This window comes from Protopterus annectens, chromosome 3.part0 (genome assembly GCF_019279795.1).
Source record: "Protopterus annectens isolate FY-2018-M chromosome 3.part0, PAN1.0, whole genome shotgun sequence".
NCBI classification, from domain to species: domain Eukaryota; kingdom Metazoa; phylum Chordata; order Ceratodontiformes; family Protopteridae; genus Protopterus; species Protopterus annectens.
In genome coordinates, this window is record NC_056731.1 from 28,916,148 (window position 1) to 28,942,438 (window position 26,291).

Genomic DNA, 26,291 nt, shown 5'->3' on the forward strand with positions numbered 1-26,291 from the left:
TGTACTGTAAGTTGTAGATGAAGGGTGGTTCTCAAAAGGGTGACAATGCTGCACTTTTGTGCATTTAATTTGAACCATCTGTCTATACACCATTTAGGGCTAGTTCTTGACAAAGCACTTCTGTGTCAGTGGAGGAACAGTCAGTGACACCCAGCTTGCAGTCATTGACAAATGTGGTTAACTATAGGTCAGGATTTGTTTTATAGAACTCAGAAAAGTATATACCAAAAAGGAGGAATCCCAATTCTGAGCTCTGGGGTACTACTTCACTGATTACTTTCTTACTATCTGAAGTGGCACCTGTCACCTTAATTGTATGAATTCTGACATTCAGACAGTTTACATTCTGTCTTAATAGGTGTATACTTTTAGCTCTTTTAACTTTCTTCTATCCCAGAATGTGGTATGGTGTCAAAAGCCTTAGCCAGATTCAAATATGTTGTGGGCACTGAGTGACAACTGTCCACTGCCTCTGTAATCTTCATAAAGGAGTTTTTCTAAGTTATCTGTACATGATCTACCCTTGACAAAACCTTACTGCTGCGGGTCCAGTTAAGTGATTAAATATGATAAGCTCCATGGCCTTGAAAATTTGACTTGTTAGGCTGATGGGCCTGTAATTCCTGAAGTCTGTGGTAGGGTCATTTTGCACAGTGGCACCAGTACATCTGTTTTCTAAACTTTTAGGGCCATACCATATGGCTAGCAAGTATGGGAATGGTTCTACAAGGGCAAGTCTAGTGCTACTAATTAGGCATATAGATAAATTGTCTATGCCCATAGAAATGGCATTTTTAGTTTTAGAGAGTATAGCTAGGACATATCCCATGATGATCTTAAGTGGAAATCCAGTTGCTGTTTCTGCAATAATATTAGCACTAAATCTGTCTTAAAGTTTGTTTGCTATATCTTTAGGGTCAGAGTGAGTAATGCCATGTTGGATTAGTTCTGTGCATTACAAGGTATTATTTCTTAGTTTCCAGATATAACTAAAGAAGGATTTGTAGTTATTGTTGGCTTCTGAAACCAGTTTCAGTTTATGTTCAGTTTTGGTCTTTCTGATGGTCATATTTAGTTCCTTGCTGATCTTTTTATACATTTGATTAAGTGTTTAATGTAGATAGAGTTGTTATGAGACTTCAATTTTTTTTTTTATTTATAGTGATGGACCACCAAGGTGGCTTATTTTTAAATTTCTCGTTATATTTGGTTCCAGTGAGAACTGCTAGATCTGTAGCTTTTTATGTGGGAGTTCTTAAATGTTGGTGATGTCACACATCAGCTGACCTCTTTGTCATGTATTGTTCATCTGCTGCAACACACATCATAAGTTTGTTTGTGTCTTTCGGCTTTTCCCGGTTAGGGGTCGCCACAGCGGAACTCCGGTCTGCTAATGATTGGCAGTAGAGTTTTACGTGCTGGCTTGCCAGGCCTAACGCACAACCTTCAACGAAGGAACGCCCGTTCACGCATGTCGCCACACAGAAGACGCTCTAACTGAGAATCGAATGGGCAACGTCTAACTGTGAGGCGACAACGCTACTGCAGCACCACCACCGCAGTACTTTATAATAATATAATAAAAGCACACATCATAAGTAAAACACAATAAATAACACAGGAGTCCAGAAATGTCATGCAGCATATGTTATTCACTGCCATATTTGTATCTGTGGCACACACAGCCAGTACACACCTACACATCATCTGTATACATATCACTGATAGACTAATTAAAATCTACAATTGTAAGTTTCAGTTAATTATCTAAAGAGTACCCCTTGGTGGAGCAGAAAATTAGTGCATCTGGCCAGAAGGATTAAACAGATTTGGTTAATCAATAAGAATTTTCCTATTGCCAGCAGTAGAAAAAAGTACAAGGTGGCATGTAAGAAAGTTTAGGCCCAAGGTCAGAAAGACAAAGAAAAGATAAGAGTACATACTTGCCAAGCTTACTCAGGACAACAAGTAATTTTTTTATAAATGTAAGGAGTCACACCAAAGGACAAAATAGTAATATTGCACTCAAGAAAAATAATAGTATTGCTACTGTTGATCGAAATCAAATTGTGGAAATGTATGCTTGTTTCTTTTCTGAACAGAATTTGTCAGGCTATCTGAGCTTAACATTAGGATATATAGGGGATGGTGGTGAATTGGGTGGCCATGGTGGTGCAGCGGTTAGTGTTGCCACCTCACAGCAAGAGGTTCTCCAGTTCGATCCTCATCTGGGCTGACTTCTGTGCGGAGTCTGCATGTCCTCCCTGTGGTCGCGTGGGTTTCCTCTGGGTGCTCCGGTTTCCTCCCACATCCCAAAGACATGCTGTAGGTGGATTGGACACTCTAAATTGGCTCTAGGTGTGAGTGTGTGCCTTCTGTGGAAGGTTGGGCGCCGGGCTGGCAACTCGACACCGTAAAACTCCACTGCCAATCATGAGCGGACAGGTGATCCGCTGTGGTGACCCCTAACCGGGAAAAAGCCGAAAGAAGAAGAAGAAGGGGATGGTGGTGAATTCCTAGTGTTTGTAGAAGAATAGGTAAATGACTTACTAAATAAATTTGACAAATATTCTGCTATTGACCCTGATGGTTTAACTGGATTCTCTTGCATCAAATCAAAGACAGTACCTGCTCCTGTTTAAAACAAAATGTTTAGTTTATTTTAAAAAGTGGTGATGTTCCTAATATATGGAAGAAGGGAACATTTTGCCAATGAACAAAAATGGTAATGCTGATAATGCTGAGACTTAGAGACCCATTGGTTTGACCAGTACTCTAACAAAATAAAGTGTCATTTTAAAAATAATTCACCACAACATTTTTTAAATAATCCACATTCATCAGTTTGCTTTTTTGTGTCAAGGCAGATCACATATGTCAAGCTTTTTAAATTTACAGTCATGTCATACAGACCCAAGACATTAGTCTCGCTGATGAAATAATTTTCTTAGACCTAGCTAAGACTTTTGATTCAGTGCCACACACTTCTGTTCTAACACACTTACATTTCATGAAATATAAATCTACATATCACTGAGTGAGTAAATGAGTGGTTAGATGAGAGAAAATCTAGAGATCTTGTATAGATATCAGAAATAGTGTCTAACCCATTTGACATCAAAGGAGGTTAATCTCAGGGGTCTAGACTGGGCTATTTTCTATTTAATACATTTATGACTACAATGCCAAATTTGAGTAATATATGGGTGGCAAAGTCTGCAGATGATTCCAAGGTAGCTGGCCTGATAACAGTAGTCAAATATATAGAATTATTGTGGATTTACTGTTTAAACACTTTTAAAATAAAGTAGATTTTAGCAGTGAAAGTTGCAAAGTGTATTTTAGCAGTGAAAGTTGTGCATCTCGGTAATGACAATAATTTATACTCATATGCTATTAAATATCTGTATGCTTATACTTTAAAGACTTAGTTATGATGGTAAATGATATGTTGGTTTTTACCACAAAATTAATTTGATGGATAGGAGATGTTCTTATATTATAATAAACATATTGCAGACAATAGTTTCTTGACATAAAGAAGTGTTAATACTCTTGTATAAGAGCATTATATGACCACTGATAGAATATTATGCAAATGTCCCTGTTTATAGCTTCAAAGATACTAATAATCTAGAGAGGCTCAGGAAGATCTGTAATTGACATTTTACTTTTGTCAGATTATATAGTTGTGATGAATGATCAGCTGTTTTAGAAATGCATTCAATTCACTATTGAATGTGTAGAAGTAATTTGATCTGCATATGTGAATGTAAAAGAAAAGATGTATTACAAGGAACTATAGAAATAAACTTTATTTTGCCAAGTCGGGGAACAAGAAACAATAGTATATTGATGCAGGTAGATGACTTTCATGGTATTAAGCAAAAGTACTCCTTTCATACTAGCATAACTAAACTTTGGGAAAAAATCCCATTATGGGCCTTTTAATCATTTCAAAAGATAGGTAGAAAAGTTATTTGGGAACTTTGCCTACATGGCCAGAGGAATAAGGCTATATCTCTTTTATGACCTCTTATGAGAACTTGAGACATTCTGCAGCATTGTAACACTGTAAAACCTTGATAAAAAAGATCATACACCAATTTTGTTTTAAGAACACTCTGGGTCTTTTTATAATGTTAAAGACAGTATGGCTATATTGTGGTTGATGTCACATTATTTTTCAATGCAGCTGTTTCAGGATATGGATTTTTTTCTGAGGTTACCTTTGAACCACTCTCAAGAATTGTTTTCAAATGATTTCAGACTGTTAACATTACTGACATGGAGTTCACAAAACCATATAATGATTCTGTTTATAATAATTGTGTAAATATTTTTTGTGGACTTCTAGTGTCACAGTATCTTACAAATGAGATGGACGTAGTGTTGTGAAACTTATTTTTCAAAAAAAAACCTCCCTTGGAAGATTTACTGATAATGGCTAATTTCATTTGACTGCATACATGATCTGTGTTTCAGGGTTGTGTCTCGTGATTTGTTTCACATGCTGACTTGTAGTACGGCACTAACAATTTGTTCCATTCATGTCCTCAACAGCTCCGAAACTAAATACAACTCTGGCACTGGTTGGCCTTCTTTTTATGAAGCATATCATACCAATGACAATGATGAAAGTAATAGCAACATCCTGAGAAGGCCAGATGTTTCTTTGGGAACTACTGGTACAGAAGTAATCTGCAAAAAGGTAATTGCTCCTCTTTACTTCAGATTGCACTAGTTGGTCAGATTTTTTTCTAATCTTTTCAGAAAGAATGATTATTTGTTCATCTATTCATTCTCCAATACCTACTTTATCCAGTTCAGAGTTGTTGGGGAGCCAGCTTTTCTTTGCATTGCCTATGAGGCAAATTTTGCAATGCATTTAATTGTTAATATTTGTTTATATCTGAACAAGACATTTATATACTCCTGAATATGAAGATAATACTTGGATCTTATTTTCATTTTAATAATGCAACAGTACTATTATTTGATTGTCATATATTAATAATGTAATGTTCATGTATGTAATATTGAGAACTGGTAATCTTTTATCATTCTTAAGTCAGCATTACTGATAATTATTGGCATCAGTGTTAGGGCCAGCTTTCATGCCATAAGTCAAACCTCTTCAGTCTCCTGGAAAACTGCCCATCACACCATGTAAAAGCATGGCAGTCATCCTTTGTCAGCTTGTAATTGCCATAATAACTTTTTGTTTTAGCTCACAAGACTCCTTCTCCCTCATAAACTCAGTTTCTGCAGGATTTTTCCTCCGATATGAGGAGTGTCTCTAGGTCTCCATTTGGCTTGCAGCCATGACAGATAGCACATAATGCCTCCATAATGTTGCCATTCACTGGGTTCCTGGGCATTTTTTTGCTGCTGCATTGTGAACTTGAAGAATTAAATTAATGTTATCTTGTTCCTGAATTATCACATGAGTTTACCATTTGTTTTGGGGTTTACGGTAAATTATCCATTTTGATTAAGGTGTTTCTTTTTGTAACATTTGATACATGAAAATATGAATAATGAACCAAGACAGGAGAATGAGTATTACCAGCTCAGTCAGCTTTGCTTTCAGACTGTGCAACAGTATAGAGAAACCCAGATCACAGAACACGGAGGTCTGTGAATGAGGCTAAAGGCACTGAAAATATAAAGATATATGTATCTTTTACAGAAGCAAACAATTTCCTATCTTTTAATGTGGTAATCGCAGATTCAAAATATGTATAGACATTTTAGATAGAAAATACTTTTGAATATTATGTTTTGCTTACAGAATTCTAAAGCTTTCAGGTGGCAGTTATTTTCAACAGATCCATAGTCATACCACTTTATTATTGCAATGAAAAGTAGATAAACTACTTCTGATATTATTTTTCAGTACTGGTAATACCTTTGCAGATTTTTTTCACTTCTTGAACTGTCTGAGTAGCTGACGGCTTTCCAAGCTGTCTTCCAAATGTCAGATACTTAGGGGATTCTGTTGTCTACACTGCTGACAGTGATGAACTAGGAACTTTTTCTACTAACAAATTTTATAATGCTTCATCAGGGCTATCTTCTTCAACATCTTACTGTGAAAATGTCTCCTGAGACACTTCTTTGGATGTGTCTGTAAACTCTTTCCTGAGTACCTCAACATTTCTGCATGCTTCATGACCACAGTCACTATGAACCCATTTCTCTATTTCTTTTAAGCAGATTTGTACCCACAGTGTGAAGAACTGAGTAACATGGCTGCTCTCATTGCTTCAGAACAATATGTTTGGTTTGCTTTTCATCCGAGGTCTACAGAATTGTTACATTGCTCCCTCTTTTAGAGATAACAAGGCCTATGCATTTTAACCACAGTAGAATTTCACTCTCTGCTGATTTTGTTACAGTCTGTCTTGCACCTGGATTTGATTTGCATAGTTAATTAAAGGTAAAGGTGTAGGAATCCAGCTCTTTAGTCTATGTCCTATCTATAAATGAGCAGTTTTGATCAACACCTTCCAGTGGAGTATTTCTGTAGTCCACTAAAGTTAATAATGGGTCCGTGTAACAGTCACTGTTAATGCTCTGTGATTTCTTCTTGACAGTCTGCGCAGCCCTCTCGATTCGACCATTAGATTGCTGATAGTGTGGAGTAGAGGTGTCATGTTGAAAGTTTCACTATGCAGATAATTTCTTGAATGTGATACTTTAGACCATTATCATTGATTACCATTTCATGAATTCCATACTCAAGCTGGAACTAGCTTTCAGTGCATTAGTTATACTACCTGTACTATCTCCTTAATTTTGTCAGGCAACTTTGAATACATACTCAGTCTGTATTCCAGCTTTAATCTGTGGTCTTCTTGCAAATGAATGAGAAGTCCTCTCTTTATTTGTGTTTATTTTATACTGCTTTATTTTGTGAATTAATAAGTGTTTAAAATGTTATTTACCATTATTTCATTAACTTCAACAGTGATCTCTTTTCTAAGCTTTATCCATTTATTTTATAATAATAATCTATGCCTTTTTGACAAGTTCTACAAGGTTTTATTTACTGACATTAAAAGTGAAGGCATTACTACTCCACTATGTGTGTATTTTTGTAGGCCACCTTGGAGAATGTTGGTTTCTTTTCCTAAAGTAATCATGTTACCCAATTTGTGGTCATCATCATATTTGGTTGTTCATATTACATTTACTTTTTTTATTTAAGAATAGACCAAACAGAAGTGGTCCCAGTTTATACAGAGCTATGTGAGATGCCACTGGTTGCCTCACTGGAAAAGACAGGTAACCGCCACCCTGAATTATTCTGTTTTGTTGCTTAACTATTGATTTGCCCGTTTAATTATATATGGATTGACATTTAATACTTTAGTTGTCAATTATTCCTCTATATGGAATAGTGCTGAATGCCTTAGCAAAGGCAAAATAAGCAGCATGCATAGTCATTCCTTCACCAAGCTGCATTTGCCTCTTCAAAGAAAGCCAGGAATTTCAAAAGAAAATCTCTCTCCCTAATAAATTCATTCCTTAACTGTAATTGTTTAGGTCTGCTTGAAATTACTGTGACCCCTGCCACTAACATGCACACACACACACACACACACACACACACACACACACACACACACACACACACACACACACACACACACACACACACACACACAAATACTTTATGAACTGGTACCACTAAAGCTTGTTGCCATAGGTCTAGGATGTGTCCATTTGCTGTAATATTGTTTAATATGATTAACAGATGCTTTGCTAGAGGTTTGTCTAATGTTTCTCTATAGATCTTTAGCTAGGATTTTCTTGACTCTGTATAGGGAACCACTGTTAGTTTTATCTGGTTCCATAAAACTTGATCTTTAATTTTACTTGTGGCAGCAATTTTTTCTCTGTGGACTTATTGCAATGTCTTCCATAGTGTCTGTAGCACTCTAACCCATGCCTTTGTTTATTGTAAATTTGCACAAATATTTTCTGTAGGTACATTCAGTATGTCTTATGGCTAGGTGAGAGATGATTAGTGGGAGTTACAAATAGAAAGATGTGAAGTCTTTTGGCAACTCAAATTGAACTCTAATATGCCATCTGGTCTTAATGACCAAATTTCTTCATAGTCCCTATACTGAAAACTAGAGCACAGGTGTTATAATTAGAGTTGTATATATTTTTATGTATTTTATATTGTATGTAACTTATAAGCAGGTTCAAGTTATATGTTTTAATTTTACCACTGTATTTCCTTAAAAGTAGATGCTGTGTCACATGACTTATGTAGAGTATTTAAACAAGGTGCAAATTATTGGAATTTGTTCTGAAGAAGTCCCAGTACTTTGGGGACAAAAGCACTAAACATTGTGGATCTTTGTTATTTCAGTAAATATTTCAACACTGTTTTTTGGCTGCTGTTTGCCTTATCCAAGCTTTTTTTCTTTTTATCATTGTTTATTGACAATGTGTGACGTTCACATTTTCCATTTCAATTTTCTGATGTAATCAAAGAATATCTTATTATTGCTTCTATGCTTTGAGATCAGGTCAAGTTCTTAGGCAGATCTTGAAAATGTATTAGAAAAAGTAAGTTTGTTATTTAATGCTAACTTGTTTTCAAGACTGGGGGCATGTTGAGTAGCTTATTCAGTCAGTGTTTGGGCCGTTATATTCTTCTGTGAGGATTTTATTTGCATTGTTTTTTATGTCCTAGTGTTTAGTCTGGAAATCCTTATGGTCTGTATAACAACAGTGTATAGTATATTGTTATAATATTATTTACAGCATAGTTAATTACTATTGTATGAGCATATTCTGTTTCTGAATTGTTCTTTAGGCTTCTGTCTTTTAGGTAGGCATTCTTTTACAAATATTTATACAGCACCTATCCCACTGGATGTACAGCAGTGAAAGTGTCAACATTAAACTTCTAGCACTTTCCTTGATCATGCATTACTGAAAACAGTGCCAGAGCTATCTGAAGGAGATGAACTGGTGAATGCCTAGAGCAGTAAATATGTACATATATACATATATCACTATATCATTAATATGCAAAAACACCCAAAGCTAACTACAAGAACATTGATTGCATATGATCAAAAACATGAAAGTTGACACTTCAGTATGCACGTGTCAAGAAACAACCTTGTAGTATACAATTTTTTACCTTTGTAAATTAAATACATCCTTTTTTGCATAAGGCAAGCCCCCCTGCGCCCCTCATGGCGGGCTTCCCCCAACACCCCCTGCTAATTATGTAGACTAACTTCAAGATTACATAAACATGGACTAAGGACAAATTCCTCAATCCCTGGACTTGTGTGATCTTGCACACCTGTCAATCAGCTGCCTAACTGACCAAATGCAGTCTACTAGGCAGCAGCTGTTGACCAATACACAAACACACACAGACACATTATTTTATATATATATATATATATATATATATATATACTTTTTTTTAATTTAAAGGCAAAGTATCCCTCTGCACATTTATACAGAAAATTTATTTCACTCTACAAAGCCTATGACAAGTCTAATGACTTAAAATAACAGGCACTTCCATTCCCACTAATTAGAGATAGATTTTATAATTTTTAATCTTACATTGACAAGTAAGCACTGTCTTACCCATTGGTGTTACATGATAACTTGAATATAAAATTGATGTGCCAGCTCTTTCAGTTTACTGTCATAATCCGTGTTTGGAATATATTGTCAGACATTATGTTACACTCTGTACCAGTGTCTAGTCTTAACAGTATATTCATTTTAGATCTATTTGCCCAGATTTCTGGTTGATTTTCTTGTCACATATATTCTGTGTCACTGCATTGCATATTATTAACACTCTATCAGCACATATCACACTGATATAAAATACATTTATTTCATTTTACACACTTCAACAAAGTGATTTATTTTTTCCCCATATTCTATACACTTGATCAGTTGCTGGGGATTTTTTTTTATTATGTTTGTAGGTACACTTTCTATAGACTTGGTCATTGGCATGTTTCTGATACTTTTTATTCTTCCCATGAACTGCATGACTTATTGTTTTTACATTTTATTACTCATTATCAGCTTTTCTGTCATGTAGGCAACTTTGTATAATTCTAAATTTCTGTGAACTCTTTTAACTTTGACTAAGTAATGTCTTTCAATGGCTACATATCAGTCATTTTATTTAACATTAAATTATTAAATTTACTTCTCTCAGCAGTTTGCATGTCTGATCATTTCTGATGCCATGTCTAACTCTGTCTTTTACTAATGGATTATTTAACTTATATAATTTACAGTACTTTGTCTCAGTTCTTCAATACAGTAATATAAACATCAGTACTTTCTACGGGATCTTGTGGCCTAATGAAGAACATACCATGGGTATATATGGCAGATTTTTCTTCAATGAACCATTACCTGGATCCTCTCTATCTTCCTCTTGAAAGTCAAATGTGTTATAAACTTTCACAATTGTCTTTCGTTCGTCAAGTAGAAAAGTAGCACCCTGTACATTTTCCTGTATCTCAGATATACTGCTTACACACAGGAGCAAATCAAATTTCTAAGCCAACATATTCTACTTCATAGATAAGTCACCCTGTAGAGTGATGTTTCCTGAAGAGTGTAGGAGCACCACTTCTCAAACAAATGACTAAACGTATTTGTCATTACTTCATAGACTACATACCAGGTAACAAGGTGAGTCACAAGTTTCACTGCTGCCACCTTTATCAATTTACTTTCAGACGATTCAGTATAGTGCAGGAAACCAGACTCTGTGGATTGTGAATGAAGCTAAAGGTGCCAGTGTTTTGTAGGTATATTATTTATATATATATATATATCTATGTATCTATATATATATATATATATATATATATATATATATATATATATATATGTGTGTGTGTGTGTGTGTGTGTAAATATATATATATATATATATATATATATATATATATATATATATATATATATATGTGTGTGTGTGTGTGTGTGTGTGTGTGTGTGTATCTCTCTCTCTCTCCATATATATATATATATATATATATATATATATATATATACTATATACACGTATGGGCCCTATCAGATTATTGAAGTTTCAAATGGTCGGGACCATATGATCGAAGTTTTGAAACTTTGAACGTTTTGAATGGCGATCATGGCACAGAGCAGAATGGGAAATTCCCCCTTTTCCGCAATGTAGTGTGATCTCAGAGTTGGTATATTTAATTATCAGAGGGTGTGGGGTATGGGGGTTATATATATATATATATATATATATATATATATATATATATATATACATATATGTATGTACATATATATACCTATTTTCAGTCTGAATGATGAGCACTGTTGAAATCTCCTTCATAAAGATTAGTAGACCTCTTCAAAGAACCTCTGGCCACAGCTGGAGTACCACTACAAGGACACGCATCTTGGAGGGTAGGCAGGAGCCTGGGTATCCTGGAGGTAAATTTATTAGTAAAACTGCCTTCAGGCTCCTGCATATGCTGAATTCTCCCTTGCAAACAGGACTTGACCCCATTTAAGTCCACCACCTCAACCAACCACAAGTAGCTTGGAGAAAGCATTCCCCAGCTCTCACTTTGTTCAAAAGCTGATGATCGAAAGTGACTGGTCTGATCTTCAGAAGCAGGCCTACGAGTCACATGGCCACAGTTAAGAAATACTCAGGACAAGTCACTTCTCTTCTGTTGGCACAGGTAGAGGAGTTCAGCATCTAATCTTTCACCAGAGCTTACTACTGTAGGCCTTGGAGCTTGAATTGTGGGCATGGAAGTGCACCCACAGGGAGTTTGGCCTGATGTCACTACTGAGTCAAACACTTCTGCCCCCATGTGCAATGGCTCCATGTTATCTGACACCCAGAGCATAATTTTGGAAGCTTTCTTATGCGAAGAGTATGATTGAACTTACATCCAGAGCTGAAGAGAAAAGCATAAGACTCTTATCTCTTGGGCTTATATGAGGAATCTGAAGACCCAGAGTCTATTACCTTTGAGATGTCCAAGGAAAATAGTCGTGCCCATTTTATCCACATAACTCCTGTCTTGGATAAACCTTGAAGCTCATGAGTTCAAATCTGGACTTGCCTATAGGCCTGCCATTTCCCAATAGAGGCATATAAATAAGACTTTTGGGGGAAAAAGACTATGAGCCCCAAGTCATACACCCCATTAAGCCATTTATCAAAATATGATGTTCTAATTGAGTCGCAGTGCACTAATTCTGCTTCTGCTGCCCCTAAAAAGGCAGATGTCTTTTAAAGGTCCCTAGCTGAAAGGGTTGAGTCCCTCACCAGCAATCCTAGACTGATGTCTTTGTGATCTCTTCCAGTATGTCCCAAAGTTTGCAACATTTAGTGCTTCTGCTGTATATACAGCCCAAAGCAGTGAATGAGTGTGGCAAAAGCATATACTCCTGTACCATACTGGAGCGTAGGGCCTTCGACTGTTCATCTTACTTGTTTATATTGGAATTCTGCAGTGTAAAGCAGAAGCCAAGGAGAAGGATCTCTTTGCTCCTGTATTGTTACAACTGATTCCTGTTAGTGCGATCCAGTGACGTCCAGGTGACATTCCTGCAGTGGGCACACTATTGTTTGCAATTCCTGATTGCAATCATAGATTAGGAGAAGTCTTCTTTGATACCATCTCAGAAGATTGGCTTCATAGGCCTAGAGATGGCTACTCTCCACTGATGATCATGTCTTTTTTTTTGACAGGAACAAGGAAATCATGGCTTTAGCATTCTATGTGAGGATGCAGTGCAGCACCCTGACTCAGATGTACTGAATTTTCTTGGCATGATGACTTTCATCTTCTTCATGTTGCCATTTGCATACAAGAAGCTGTTTGTCTTGCAGTGAATTGTGATGTGTCATTTGTTGTTGTAGAGCCACTGTAGGCTTGCACATCCTCTTCTTCTGTTGTCAAACCTCTTTTGCTAGGCCATAGACTGTTAGATGGTTCCCATTATCCTACTGGTGGCATTTCCATTCCAGTATCTGAGCCTTTTACAGGGCCTTATGTGTGATGCTTTGCAGGTAGGGCACAAAGCTTACTTTGTCTCCCACATGGTTTAAGGATTGTGGCTCCTTTCCTGAAGAGGAAGTTGCTATAAACTTGGTGCCATCATAAACTCTCCATAAGGCACTAAGATCCTTCAGGATGGCCTTTTGCAAATAAATAGCTGGTGCCAAGACCATAACTTAAAACTAAACACCAAAAAAATCTGTAATAGCATTCCTTTGACAAGTGTGATATACCCTGCAACTATCACATTAACAACACACCCCTAAAAAGTTGATTCAGTAGTTAGGAACTGTGAAACTAATGTTGACAATGAGCTGTCCTTCAATTCTCTTGTATCCACTATTGTAAAAATGTCATTTTTCAGTGCACAGCTTATTAGCAAGGGTGTGGTATCCAGAGGTAAATTTTCTACTGAATTGATCATTGAGTATAATTCCCCCTTTAGTATGTACCTGTCCAAATACCTGCCCCAACTTCAATGACTAAAGTGATTTCTCACTAAGAAAATAAAAGACCTAAATCACAAAAGCTACACTAACCATCTCAAAGCTTTGTTCCTTTTTTCAGTGTAATACAGACTACTGAGGGGCAATTCCTGCATTGCTTACAAAGCCTGTGCTGACCCCATCCTTTCAAACCTACTGCATATTCACAAGTCCAATAGTGGCAGAAACACCTGCTCAATAGATTTTAATCTCTTCTGCAACTTAATTAGGGCATACTTGGGGGATAGATGTGTTTTATAGGGAATACCACTTCTCTGGAATCATCTTCTTCTCCACATAAAGCAAAGTACATGTCTTACTCTGTTCAAGCGTAATCTGGACAAATTGATGGGAAACCACAAGTTCACCCCTTGATTAGCACCCATTTTCCTTATGGATAAGGGCAACATGTAAATGTTTGCCCGGCTCTAGTTATTTGTACTTAAAATACAAAGGGCTCTAGGTTTAAATACAAATGGCTCTGGGTTAATCATATGTATAAAACTGGGGCTAGTAATCCTCTTGGCAATGCATGGCTAAGCTTCTGAAGATCTCTGTGAATCAGTAGCCTCGTAAGTACCTATGAACTACATTGGTTATTTGGAGATAGGGGCAGTCTCTTAGCCTAGAAGGCTTTGGAGACAAAACTGGCTCAGGGCCAGTTCTTATTCATTCAGATAATTCATTGTTATGTTATATCAAAATATGTAGTGGGCACATGCTTATTCCTCCTTGGAAGAATCTCTTAAACAGGAGTATCATTGACTTGGACCAGGTGAAGTAATTTTGAAAGTTCTATTAGCTGTTTCTCCCACTCACTTATGGAACTATTGACTTAGAAGGCACATCAGATCCAAATCTTCCAAACTGAGGTGGTGACATGATCAATCTGCTTACCATTCAGGACAGTGCAGGGCTCCCCCCATTTTGATTAGCCCTGCATGGTAAGAGGAAGATACCAGTAGATGCATTCCTCATCATGTGACATAGGAGGTTGGACTACATGTCAAATCCTTTCCCACAGATCCCATACTCTGTTGCAAAATCCAGTGAATAAAGAGTATAGTAGACATACTCTGAGCTGTCGACTACTGTGATTTACCTGTGAAAATCAGCTGGACACACAAGCTGATTTAAGTATTATTTAAGATTAGTTATTTGTTTCATTGAATATTAATTGAATATTCTGGTCTCTGTCTTTCTGCAGTTAGTTGGCAGAAGTGTGAAAAAGTGTAGCCATCTGGGTTCTTTGGAAGTTATTACTCTGCTTTTGAAATTATATGTTAACTCTTAGCCTGGGGGTTTCTATTTGCCTTATAATCAGTGTTGGTCACATTTCTGTGAATCATTTCTGCTCAACATCTGAGCTGTTGGCTGCTGTGATTTACCTGTAAAAATCAACTGGACACACAAGCTGATTTAAATATACTTTTGTATGCACTTCGCATTATTTAAGGTTAGTTATTTGTTTCACTGAATATTAATTGAATATTGTGGTCTCTGTCTTTCTGTAGGTAGCTGCCAAAAGTGTGAAAACGTGTAGACATCTGGGTTCATTGGAGTTTGTTACTCTGCTTTTGAAATTCTGTGTTAACTCTTAGCCTGAGGGGTTTCTGTTTGCCTTATAATCAGTGTTGGTCACATTTCTGTGAATAATTTTTGCTCAACATCTTGAGTTTTTTGGCTGCTGTGATTTACCTGTGAAAATTAACTGGACACACAAGCTGATTTACATGTACTTTTCTCTGTTTTTAGCATTATTTAAGATTAGTTATGTGTTTCATTGAATATTAATTGAATATTGTTGTCTCTGTCTTTCTGCAGTTAGTTGCCAGAAGTGTGAAAAAGTGTAGCCATCTGGGTTCATTGGAGGTTGTTACTCTGCTTTTGAAATTCTGTGTTAACTCTTAGCCTGGGGAGTTCTGTTTGCCTTATAATCTGTGTTGGTCCCATTTCTGTGAATCATTTCTGCTCAACATCTGAGCTGTTGGCTGCTGTGATTTACTTGTAAAAATCAACTGGACATACAAGCTTATTTAAGGATACTTTTCTCTGCCCTTAGGATTATTTAAGATTAGTTATTTGTTTCATTGAATATTAATTGAATATTATGGTCTCTGTCTTTCTGCAGTTAGTTTCCCACCCTCCCTCCCTATTTGTGTTGTAGTGTTAATCTTGGTGGATTTGGAATTGCCCGCCCCTGCTGTAAATTTGTTTTTGGACACTCCTCCTGGGACCATCTCATTTGCTAACTCAACTGAGTACAGTGAGATGATATTTTAATTTTAGACACTCCTACCAGTCCATTCTCTTCTGCTGTGTACAGAGAGCGCACTTGGGAAGGACAACCCCTATAGTCTCTTAATCTGCTCTGTTCCCTCCCTCTCCACTAAATAAATAAATCTATATATATATATATATATATATATATATATATATATATATATATGTACTTTCTTCTGCTGCTCTTAACTATTTTCTACCTTATTACCTTAGTTTGCTGTTCTGTGTGCTCTTAAGTGTTCAAGTGCTCTTATTCTGCACTTAGTGCCTCCATTTTGATTTTTTTCATAATTTACTGCTCTCTGCGCTTATTTTTTTGTCATTTTTAATTTATCTGCATTTATTTAAAGTGTATTTGCAGTAATATTGCTACACACTCAAGTGTGGTAGCTTGTACTGCATTTAAAGTGTTTTTGCTACTGTTTTAACTGATTTTCTGCAAAAAAAAGTTCTAAGCTTGTTTCCCACCTTTCCTGTAACTAGTCTAGTCCAGATATAGATTTGCTGCATCCAGGACTGCTTTGCAAGTTTCTGAACCCCCCAGACCTATCTTTGTGTGAGAGGGAAGCCTTCTAGCTTATCAGTGGGAGTGGTAAGCACTAGGTTCATAGGTTCATAGGTTGGTACTAGGCTATCAGCCCTAGGGCCTATACAAGCCTAGCCATAACAATTCCCTGGCTATTTCTTCCCACATTATTTACTTTCCTGGACCCCTGTCTAGCAGGGTGACTGACGTGATCCCTGGGGTGAATTTCCTTTCTCCCATCCAATCGTCAAGGTTCCTCTTGAAGAGGTCCAAAGAGGCACTCTGCTTGACATGTATGGGCAATCTATTCCAGAGTCTGGGGAGTCTCTGGGTCAGGAACCTATCCCTCCAGCATGTTTTGTTTATTGTGATGACAAGGTTTAGATCCCTGGAGTGTAGCTCTGAGGGATTGGGATTTATTTAAGTGTAGCATGTCCAACAGCTCTGGGTTTGACATGGCCTTGTATGTTAAGCACAGATCGCCTCTGAGTAGATGATATGCGACAGAGTATAGCTGGAGTTTTTAAGGCGGTCAGCATAGGGCATCTGCTTTAGGCCTGTGATTCTTTTAGTGAGGTATTTCTGAGGCCTTTCCAGTTGTTGCAGATGTCTTGAGAGGTACATACCAAATGGGGCGTTGTATTCTATAATGGGTCTAATGAGGGATGAGTACAGTGGGACAATGACCTCCTTTTTCTGGATGAAAAGCCCTTCGTGATGAGGTGTGCCACATAGAAGGATTTCCTGACTGTTGTGGCGATGTGGTTATCGAAGGTGAGACCACTGTCCACCTGTGTCCCTAAGTCTCTTATCACACTTTCTGTGTTTAGTGTACTGCCACCTATATGGTAATTCATGGATACATGTTTTTTCCCAAAGGGATAACAATACATTTCTTGGCATTGAGCTTGAGCCCATGGCTCTGGCACCAAGCATCTGTTTCTGTAAGGCCCTTTTGTAGAGTATCCACATAATTTGGGATTCAATAATGGCTCCCAGTTTGCAGTCATCTGCAAACTTTGTTAGCCAGAGTCCCCTAGTGTTGTCCTGTACTTCCGAGAAGTAGATGCCAAACAAGAGCGCCCCAGGACTGAACCCTGAGGTACTCCACTTGTCACTTGTCTGGAGCTGGATTTGGAGTCGGCTACTTTTACAGTGTGGGTTCTATCAGTAAGCCATTTAGCAACCCATTGGGTGACATAGGGATTAATGCCCACCTTAGTAAGTTTATCTATGATTCCAGAGTGGGGATGGTGTCAAAGGCCTTGGCAAGGTCTAGATAGGCTGTGTGGACCACCTTACCCTTGTCCATGGCTCTGGAGACTGATTCAAAGAAGTCAATCAGGTTCAGGAGACAAGATCGGCCCTTCACAAACCCAAACTGGGTGGGGTCCAGTGTTTGAAGGTTGCCAATGTCTTTGTTTATAAGTTCCATGATAATACCCTCCATGGCCTTGCAGATAAGGCTTGTCAGACTGATGGGACGGTAGTTTCCGGGATCCAAGGTGGATCCCCCCTTGTGGATTGGGATAACTGTAGCTCTGCGCCACTCAGTGGGCACGAAACCTGAGGTAAGGCTATGATTAAACATGACACTTAGGTGAGGTGCCAGTTCATATTGTAGTTCATGTAGTACACAGCCTGGGATGTCATCTGGTCCCATGGATGCTGTATTCTTGGCTTTAGAGAGTGCGTTTTGTACCTGTGTGGCCGTTATCACAGGAATTTGGCAATCTTCCAGTATTGAGATGGGCCATTTAGGGGGTGAGAGGGGGGTGAAGTTGGCACTGAATCGATCTGCCAGGATATTGGCAATATCCTTCGGATCAGTATATTTAATGCCATTCTGTTTTAGCTCAGAGCAGATCTGAGCATTGCCATTTAGATTCTTGACATAGTTATAGAATGCTTTGTGGTTGTCTTTGGAATCTTTGGCAATTTTATTTTCGTAACTAGCTTTGGAGGATTTTATGAGGCATCTCAGTTTTTTACTGAGGCTAGTAAGGGAGTTTTTTGCATCCTGGGATTTTCCTCTTTTCTGCAAACGTTTCTTCCTTTTGGTGTAAAGTTTGTTTATGGCAGGGGACCACCAGATTGGCTTCCTTTTTTTGGATGAGAGCATTTTGGTTCTATTTGGGATGGCACGATTCATGCATGAGTGGATGTGCTTGTACAGTGCCTTAGTGTAGGATTCAGCAGTTGAACTTTCAGTTCCCGTCTGCATGGGTGTCATGAAGTTTGTCACTTCTGACTTGAGTAGCATGAAGTTGGCTTTGGAGAAGTTTTTTATGGTGGTTTCTTTACTGGGGGGTGGGGGTGGGATGTGGATGTTAAGGGTGATTAGCTTATGGTCAGACCTGACTAACGAGGGGGTGACCATAGGTATGGAGCATTGATTTCCCATGTTGGTAATGACCAGGTCTAGGATACTGGAGTCCCTGGTGGGACTATTTACAACAAGAGGAGTTGTATCTGGCCCAGAAATTGTAATTTATTGGTTGTTTGGGCAGTTTTCCATCCCTTTTAACTTTCTGGTTTAAAAGCCCAGGTTTGCACTTGTTTAAGCTCCACAAATCCAGTTTTGGCATCCTGCAGACTACAAGAACAACAAGAAGGAGAGAGATCCTCTAAGTGCCTCCATTTTGATTTTTTCATAATTTACTGCTCTCTGCACCTGTTCTTTGTAATTTTTAATTTATATGCATTTATTTAAACTGTATTTGCCTTAATATTGCTACACACTCAAGTGTGCTATCTTGTACTGCATTTAAAGTGTTTTTGCTACTGTTTTAACTGTTTTTTCTGCAAAAACAAACAAAAAAAGTTCTAAGCTTGTTTACCACCTTTCATGTAACTAATCTAGTCCATATACAGACTTGCTGTATCCAGGAGTGTTTTGTAAGTTTCTGAGCCCCCCCCAGACTTTTCTGCGTTGCAGGCAAGCCTCCTAGTTTATCAGTGGGAGTGGTAAGCACTAGGTAACCTATCTACCACAAGAGGAATGGTTTCTGGCCCAGAAATTGTAGTTTATTGGCTGTTTGGGCCATTTTTGGGCAGGAAATCCACCCTGGGGATCACATCAGTCACCCTGCTAGACTGGGATCCAAGGAAGTAAATAGTGTGGGAAGAAATATCCAGGGAATTGTTATGGCTAGGCTTGTATAGGCCCTAGGGCCGATACCCTAGTACAAACCTATGAACCTATGAACCTTTCAGCTTTCTGGTTTAAAAGCCCGTGTTTGCGCTTGTTTAAGCTCCACAGATCCAGTTTTGGAGTCCTGCAGACTACAAGAGCAACAGGAAGAAGAAAGAGATACTCTAAATGCCTCCATTTTGATTTTTCATAATTTACTGCTCTCTGCACCTGTTTTTTGTCATTTTTACCTTGTCTGCATTTATTTAAACTGCATTTACCTTAATATTGCTATACACTCCAGTGTGCTTGATTGTACTGCGTTTAAAGTGTTTTTGCTACTGTTTAACTGCTTTTCTGCAACCCCCACCAAAAAAAGTTCTGAGCTTGTTTCCCATCTTTCCTGTAATTAGTCTAGTCCAGATACAGTTTTGCTGCATCTAGGACTGTTTAGTAAGTTTTTTGAGCCCCCCCCAGACCTTTCTGTGTTGGAGGGATGCCTTCTAGCTTATCACTGGGAGTGGTAAGCACTAGGTAGCCTATCTACCACAAGAGGAGTGGTTTCTGGTCCAGAAATTGGAGTCTATTGGGTGTTTGGGCATTTGTTCCAGCCCTTTTAACTTTCTGGTTTAAAAGCCTGTGTTTGCACACCGTGCAGTGGCGCTCAGCTGAGGTAAACTATTACTGGTGCCAGAAAGTCTGCTCTTCAATTTTCCCCTTAGAATGTGCTTGTTCTTTTACTTCTTGCACTTCAAATAGCTTAATCGGCTAGCACTTTAACAGACTTTTGTAGCATTTATTATAGCACACTTAGGTGCTATCAGCACTAGCTGTTCCTACGCAGTAACAGCACCAGTACTTATTAGTTATGACCACCCCTCCTGGTATGATTGTAGGGCAATTTCCTGTGCTTTTCCCTGCTAACCTGGTGCAAGTGGGCATTCTGAGACAGTATGGCAACTTGCTAATGTACACAGACAACCCTCTCCTCTTACCTCCCAACACTCATACCTGTAAGAGATGCACTTATATCACCAAACTGGAAGCAGTGCATGCTCCAACCAAGACCGGACTAGCTGGTTAAGAGAAGGTCAACACTTGCAACTCACTACATAGAGCACACAGCCCTCCAAAACACCAACCATCACAACCCACACATAGAAACACAAACCATACACCCACCTTCGTGGAATCTCTCAATAAAAATTTACCCAAACAGAGACCCCTGAGACAGAAACACACTCAACCACCACAACACCAACCCCAGAACACGTAGCTCACCACCACAGTGTGCCCTTCAACCCAAGCCCTTAAGGCAAAACACTTTGTCCAATGTACTAACCGTAGGAAACTGAATTGTGGACACACTGATGTCCCACTCACTAGGTTGAACAAGGAGAAGGTGACAGTCAGTTGTCTATCAGGTGCCAGGATCCGCCACATAAAACATGCACTCAGGTCACTCCACAACAAATACAAATATGACTCAGTCATTGTCCATGTGGGTGTGAATAACCTGAGACATACCTCCCTGGACTACATGAAATGAGATGTGATGGAACTCTCAGATTATGTGGCCCAGGCAGGCATGACCCTAGGCTTGAGCAGTATTCTACCATCATCCAGAATGATACCACAGTATGAGCAGAAAATTATTGATTTCAACAATTGTCTAAGTTTCTGGTGTCATTCTAAGGGGATCCAGTATCTGTTTGGCTGGGACAACATTATCAACAGACCTCGATGCTTTGCGAGAGACGGCCTGCATCTGTCACACCAGGGATTCCGGGTATTGGCTAAGGCTCTTGCCACTCGTATAGTGCCTTTTTGGGTGGTGTTCCAAAGACCAAAATTCCACCGTAACAACTACAAACAAATGCACTAGCTGTTCCTACGCAGTAACAGCACCAGTACTTATTAGTTATGACCACCCCCCTGGTATGATTGTAGGGCAATTTCCTGTGCTTTTCCCTGCTAACCTGGTGCAAGTGGGCATTCTGAGACAGTATGGCAACTTGCTAATGTACACAGACAACCCTCTCCTCTTACCTCCCAACACTCATACCTATAAGAGATGCACTTATATCACCAAACTGGAAGCAGTGCATGCTCCAACCAAGACCGGACTAGCTGGTTAAGAGAAGGTCAACACCTGCAACTTACTACATAGAGCACACAGCCCTCCAAAACACCAACCATCACAACCCACACATAGAAACACAAACCATACACCCACCTTCGTGGAATCTCTCAATATAAATTTACCCAAACAGAGACCCCTGAGACAGAAACACACTCAACCACCACAACACCAACCCCAGAACATGTAGCTCACCATCACAGTGTGCCCTTCAACCCAAGCCCTTAAGGCAAAACACTTTGTCCAATGTACTAACCATAGGAAACTGAATTGTGGACACACTGCTGTCCCACTCACTAGGTTGAACAAGGAGAAGGTGACAGTCAGTTGTCTATCAGGTGCCAGGATCCGCCACATAAAACATGCACTCAGGTCACTCCACAACAAATACAAATATGACTCAGTCATTGTCCATGTGGGTGTGAATAACCTGAGACATACCTCCCTGGACTACATGAAATGAGATGTGATGGAACACTCAGATTATGTGGCCCAGGCAGGCATGACCCTAGGCTTGAGCAGTATTCTACCATCATCCAGAATGATACCACAGTATGAGCAGAAAATTATTGATTTCAACAATTGTCTAAGTTTCTGGTGTCATTCTAAGGGGATCCAGTATCTGTTTGGCTGGGACAACATTATCAACAGACCTCGATGCTTTGCCAGAGACGGCCTGCATCTGTCACACCAGGGATTCCGGGTATTGGCTAAGGCTCTTGCCACTCGTATAGTGCCTTTTTGGGTGGTGTTCCAAAGACCAAAATTCCACCGTAACAGCTACAAACAAATGCAATCTGAGGGTCATGCTGCTCAGTGCTAGAAGTCTAAATCTCAAGATGCACTCGCTTGAAGCTTTCCTCAAAATGGAGAATGTCTACATTGGTGCTGTAATGGAGACCTGGTTTAAAGAGGCAGAAAGCACCCCTGCACTCCCAGGCTACAACTCATTCCATACCTTTCAGCCCCAGAATATTGCCAGAAGCTCCAAAGGCAGTGGTGTCTCCATATTCATAAAATATACTCACACCACTAGACTGGTAGCCCAGCATAATGCATCCGAGATACTCCAGGTACAACTAACACTGTATAAGATGGCGATACAAGTCATAGCCTGCTACAGAACCCCAAACATGTCCCTAGACTCTCACAAGTTCCTAAGCATCCTGGAATCTATCAAGGTCCAACCCAATACTCTCATACTGAGTGACTTCAACTACCCTTCCATCAACTGGGAAAACTATTAAAGTATCAATGTACAGGCCCAATGCTTTCTGGAATTTATCAGTTCCAATGTCTTGGACCAGCTTATTCTGACCCCCACTAGAGGAAGCAACATCCTCAACCTGGTTGTTACCAACATGGGAGACCATTTCTCCAGACCTATAGTCAATTCCTCCCTGGTTAAATCTGACCACAAACTGATCACCATGAAAATCTCCATCTCACCTACACCCCCTGGTACGGTGACCACCCTGAAAAACTTCTCTAAAGCCAACTTTGGGCTCCTAAAAACAGAGGTGTCTAACTTCTCAGCACCCATGCCAATGGAAAATAGCTGCATGACTGCCGAATCATACACCAATGCACTGTATGAGCATGTACACAAATGCATGGACCTTGCCGTACCAAATAGAACTAAGATGCTCTCCTCCAGACAATCTGGTGGTCCTCAGCCATCAATAAACTCTACAACAAAAGGAAGAAACTGTTGCAGAAAAGAATGAAGTCACAAGACTGGAAAACCTCCCTTATCAGTCTCTACAAAAAGCTGAGGTCCCTTATCAAATCCTCTAAAGCCAGCTATGAAGGCAGAATTGCGGCTGACATCAAAAACAACCACAAAGCCTTCTATAGCTATATCAAAAACCTCAAAGGCAATACCCAGATTTGCTCTGAGTTATTGTACAATGGCACCTTCTATACTGAGCCAACATATATAGCCAACATACTGGCCGACAGATTCAGTGCCAGCTTTATCCCCCCCAAGGCCCCTATCACAATACCAGAAGAAAGCTTGTTACCCACCATTTCTGTGGCACAGGCAAAAACTGTATTGTCCAAAGGCAAGAATACAGCATCCATGTGACCTGATAATATACCTGGCGGCATCCTACATGAGCTACAAAATGAACTAGCACCACATCTGTGTGCCCTGTTCAATCACAGCCTAACCTCAGGCTATGTCCCTAATGAATGGAGCACTGCTACAGTCATCCCGCTCCATAAAGGGAGCGCAACTACAGACCCTGGGAACTATCACCCCATTAGCCTGATGAGTCTAGTATGCAAAGCTATGAAGCGCATCATCATGGACCTGCTTAACAAAAATATAGGCAATCTTCAAACACTTGACTCCACACAGTTTGGCTTTGTCAAGGGGAGATGCTGTCAACTAACCTGGTTGACTTCTTTGAGGCAGTCACCAAGGCTGTGGATGAGGGTAGGGCAGTGCATACAGCCTACCTCGACCTGGCCAAGGCCTTTGATACCATTCCCCACTCAGGTATCATTGATAAACTCACCAAACTAGGCATCAATCCTTACATCAGTAGGTGGGTTGCAAACTGGCTCACCGACAGGACCCACAGAGTGAAAGTTGCAGATTCCAAGTCAGACTGTTGACCAGTCACGAGTGGAGTCCCACAGGGCTTGGCCCTGGGCCCTCTCCTGTTTGGCATCTATGTGTTCTTCGTGTTTCACTGTTACAGTCATCACCTGTGGGTTATCCCTGCTGTGGTAGCCCTCGACCGGCCTGAATACCAGAGTCAATGTTTTTCTGTGTCGGTTGCTGTCACATGCTGCCTGATGTCAAGTCATCAGTGCTGTAAAGGAGAGCAGCTGATGCCATTACATCAGTGTTTCTTGCTGTGGAGCCTGTAGCAGAAGCAGTTCGCAAGTGTGCCAGTCAAGTCGCTGCCAGAGTTTTGATTTACAGCTGAAAACATCTAAAGCCAAGTACTCCATTGGGGATCAATTTTTTTTTTCTTACACTAATGGATGTCTGAAAAAGTTAACAATTGTTTCACCTGTGGAAAGCAAACACCACACTGAGACTTCCACTCATACTGCGTCACTTGTTTAGGCCCAGAAATCAGGAATCCCCCGTTGCCAGTTCTGTGCCCTCTTTAATGCAAGAGCCATTCATCGTAGAGCTCTTATTGTAGCCAGGGATTTTCATCTTCCATCTTCGCATTCTGAAATGGCATCAGTCAGCCAACCTTCCATAGACATTTTGAAGAAACGTAAGGATAAAGATAGAGACAGGCCACACAAGGCCAAGGCTTCTGGTGATGCTACTGCTAAGCAGGTTGTCAGTTCTCTGGAATTCAGTGAGGCACTTTCACAGCCCTGATGCCCGATTTGATACCTTTGCAGGACTCTACTGAGACCCTTTTGGAGTCTGGTATGCTGCAGAAATCTTCTTCATCTTCTGAGCTTTTGGTTGTCCCTGCCTCGGCTGGGTCCGGAGCCGCAACGCAGGCACCGGCTTCTGAGGAGGCCTTTTGCATCACCGATTCCAGACAAAAAACAATGTCTTCTCTTCCAACTAACATTCTTCTCAGATCGATAGATTCACTCAGGCCTAGAGCCAAGGCCATTCCCAGGAAAACTACCTTTAGCCACCATGTTACTCTTGCTCCTCCTCCCCAAACTCAAATGCTTAAAATGGCAGAGGATCTTATCTCCCTTATCAGGGGTAGTCATGCCACAACTTCTAAAAGGAAAAGAGGCCTTTCACCTGATATAGTCGCAGAACAGGATTCTGAGGAATCTGATTATTCAGAGTTTGAAGAGGAATGACAACCTCTGACTGCTTATGAGGATTCAGATGCAGAGGAATCCATTCCTCTGCCTCCCCACAAGAAAAATTTTCCTTTGGGGAAACCCTTCACACCCTCAGGGAACATTTCTACTGGAAATCCCAGGACTTCCCTCAGTCTAAGAAAAGACTAAGAGAATTTCTAGACCTGCCACAGCACAGACCCTTGGCCATCCCTCCTATCTTAGAGGTGGTTGATGATGTCTTCCAGGAATCCAGTTTAACTCCTGATGTCCTCCCACCTGCCCCCAGAAAACCTGACAGGTATTGCAGAGTACCATATTCTCACAAATACCTGTACATAAATCCTGCTGCAGACCCAGAGGTCATTACACAGGGACCAAAAGGAGCTAAGGCTAGTTCTACAAAGAATCCTACTCCTTCTGACAAGGACTCCAGATCTCTGGACAGAAGGGGTAAAAAAGTATACACCTCTGCTACCTTGGCTATTAGAGCTCTCAGCTGTCAGTTCCACATGTTAAAATATCAACAACACACTTTAGAACTGTTAAAACAAAAAAATTCTACCTTTCCTGACTGTGCCAATTCAAAAGAGTTAGCAGATTTACTGCATTCTACTTGTCAAGTGGCTAAACACTCATTACACTGGAAATGACGCCCTAGAAGCCTCTAGCAGGGCAGCAGTGTCAGGACCTGTCATTAGGAGACATGCATGGTTGAAGGAACAACCTCTCCCTGATCATGTCAAATCTAAATTACTTGATGCACCCTTGGATAAGGACTGCTTGCAAACAGTAAAAGATTTCCTACAGGTACAACTTCCTAGGTTCAGCAGGAATTTTCCCTCAAAACATTGGTCCTT

General features: G+C 39.7%; 1 protein-coding gene across 1 annotated transcript in view; it reads left to right on the forward strand.

Annotated features, from left to right (window-relative positions):
- Nucleotides 1-26,291, forward strand: part of MSRB2 (methionine sulfoxide reductase B2) — a 336,187-nt gene that overhangs the window by 269,543 nt on the left and 40,353 nt on the right. Inside the window, exon 4 of the mRNA XM_044064560.1 lies at nucleotides 4,564-4,711. Within this exon, the coding sequence (XP_043920495.1) occupies nucleotides 4,564-4,711 (148 nt within the window). The remainder of the gene's footprint in view (nucleotides 1-4,563; nucleotides 4,712-26,291) is intronic.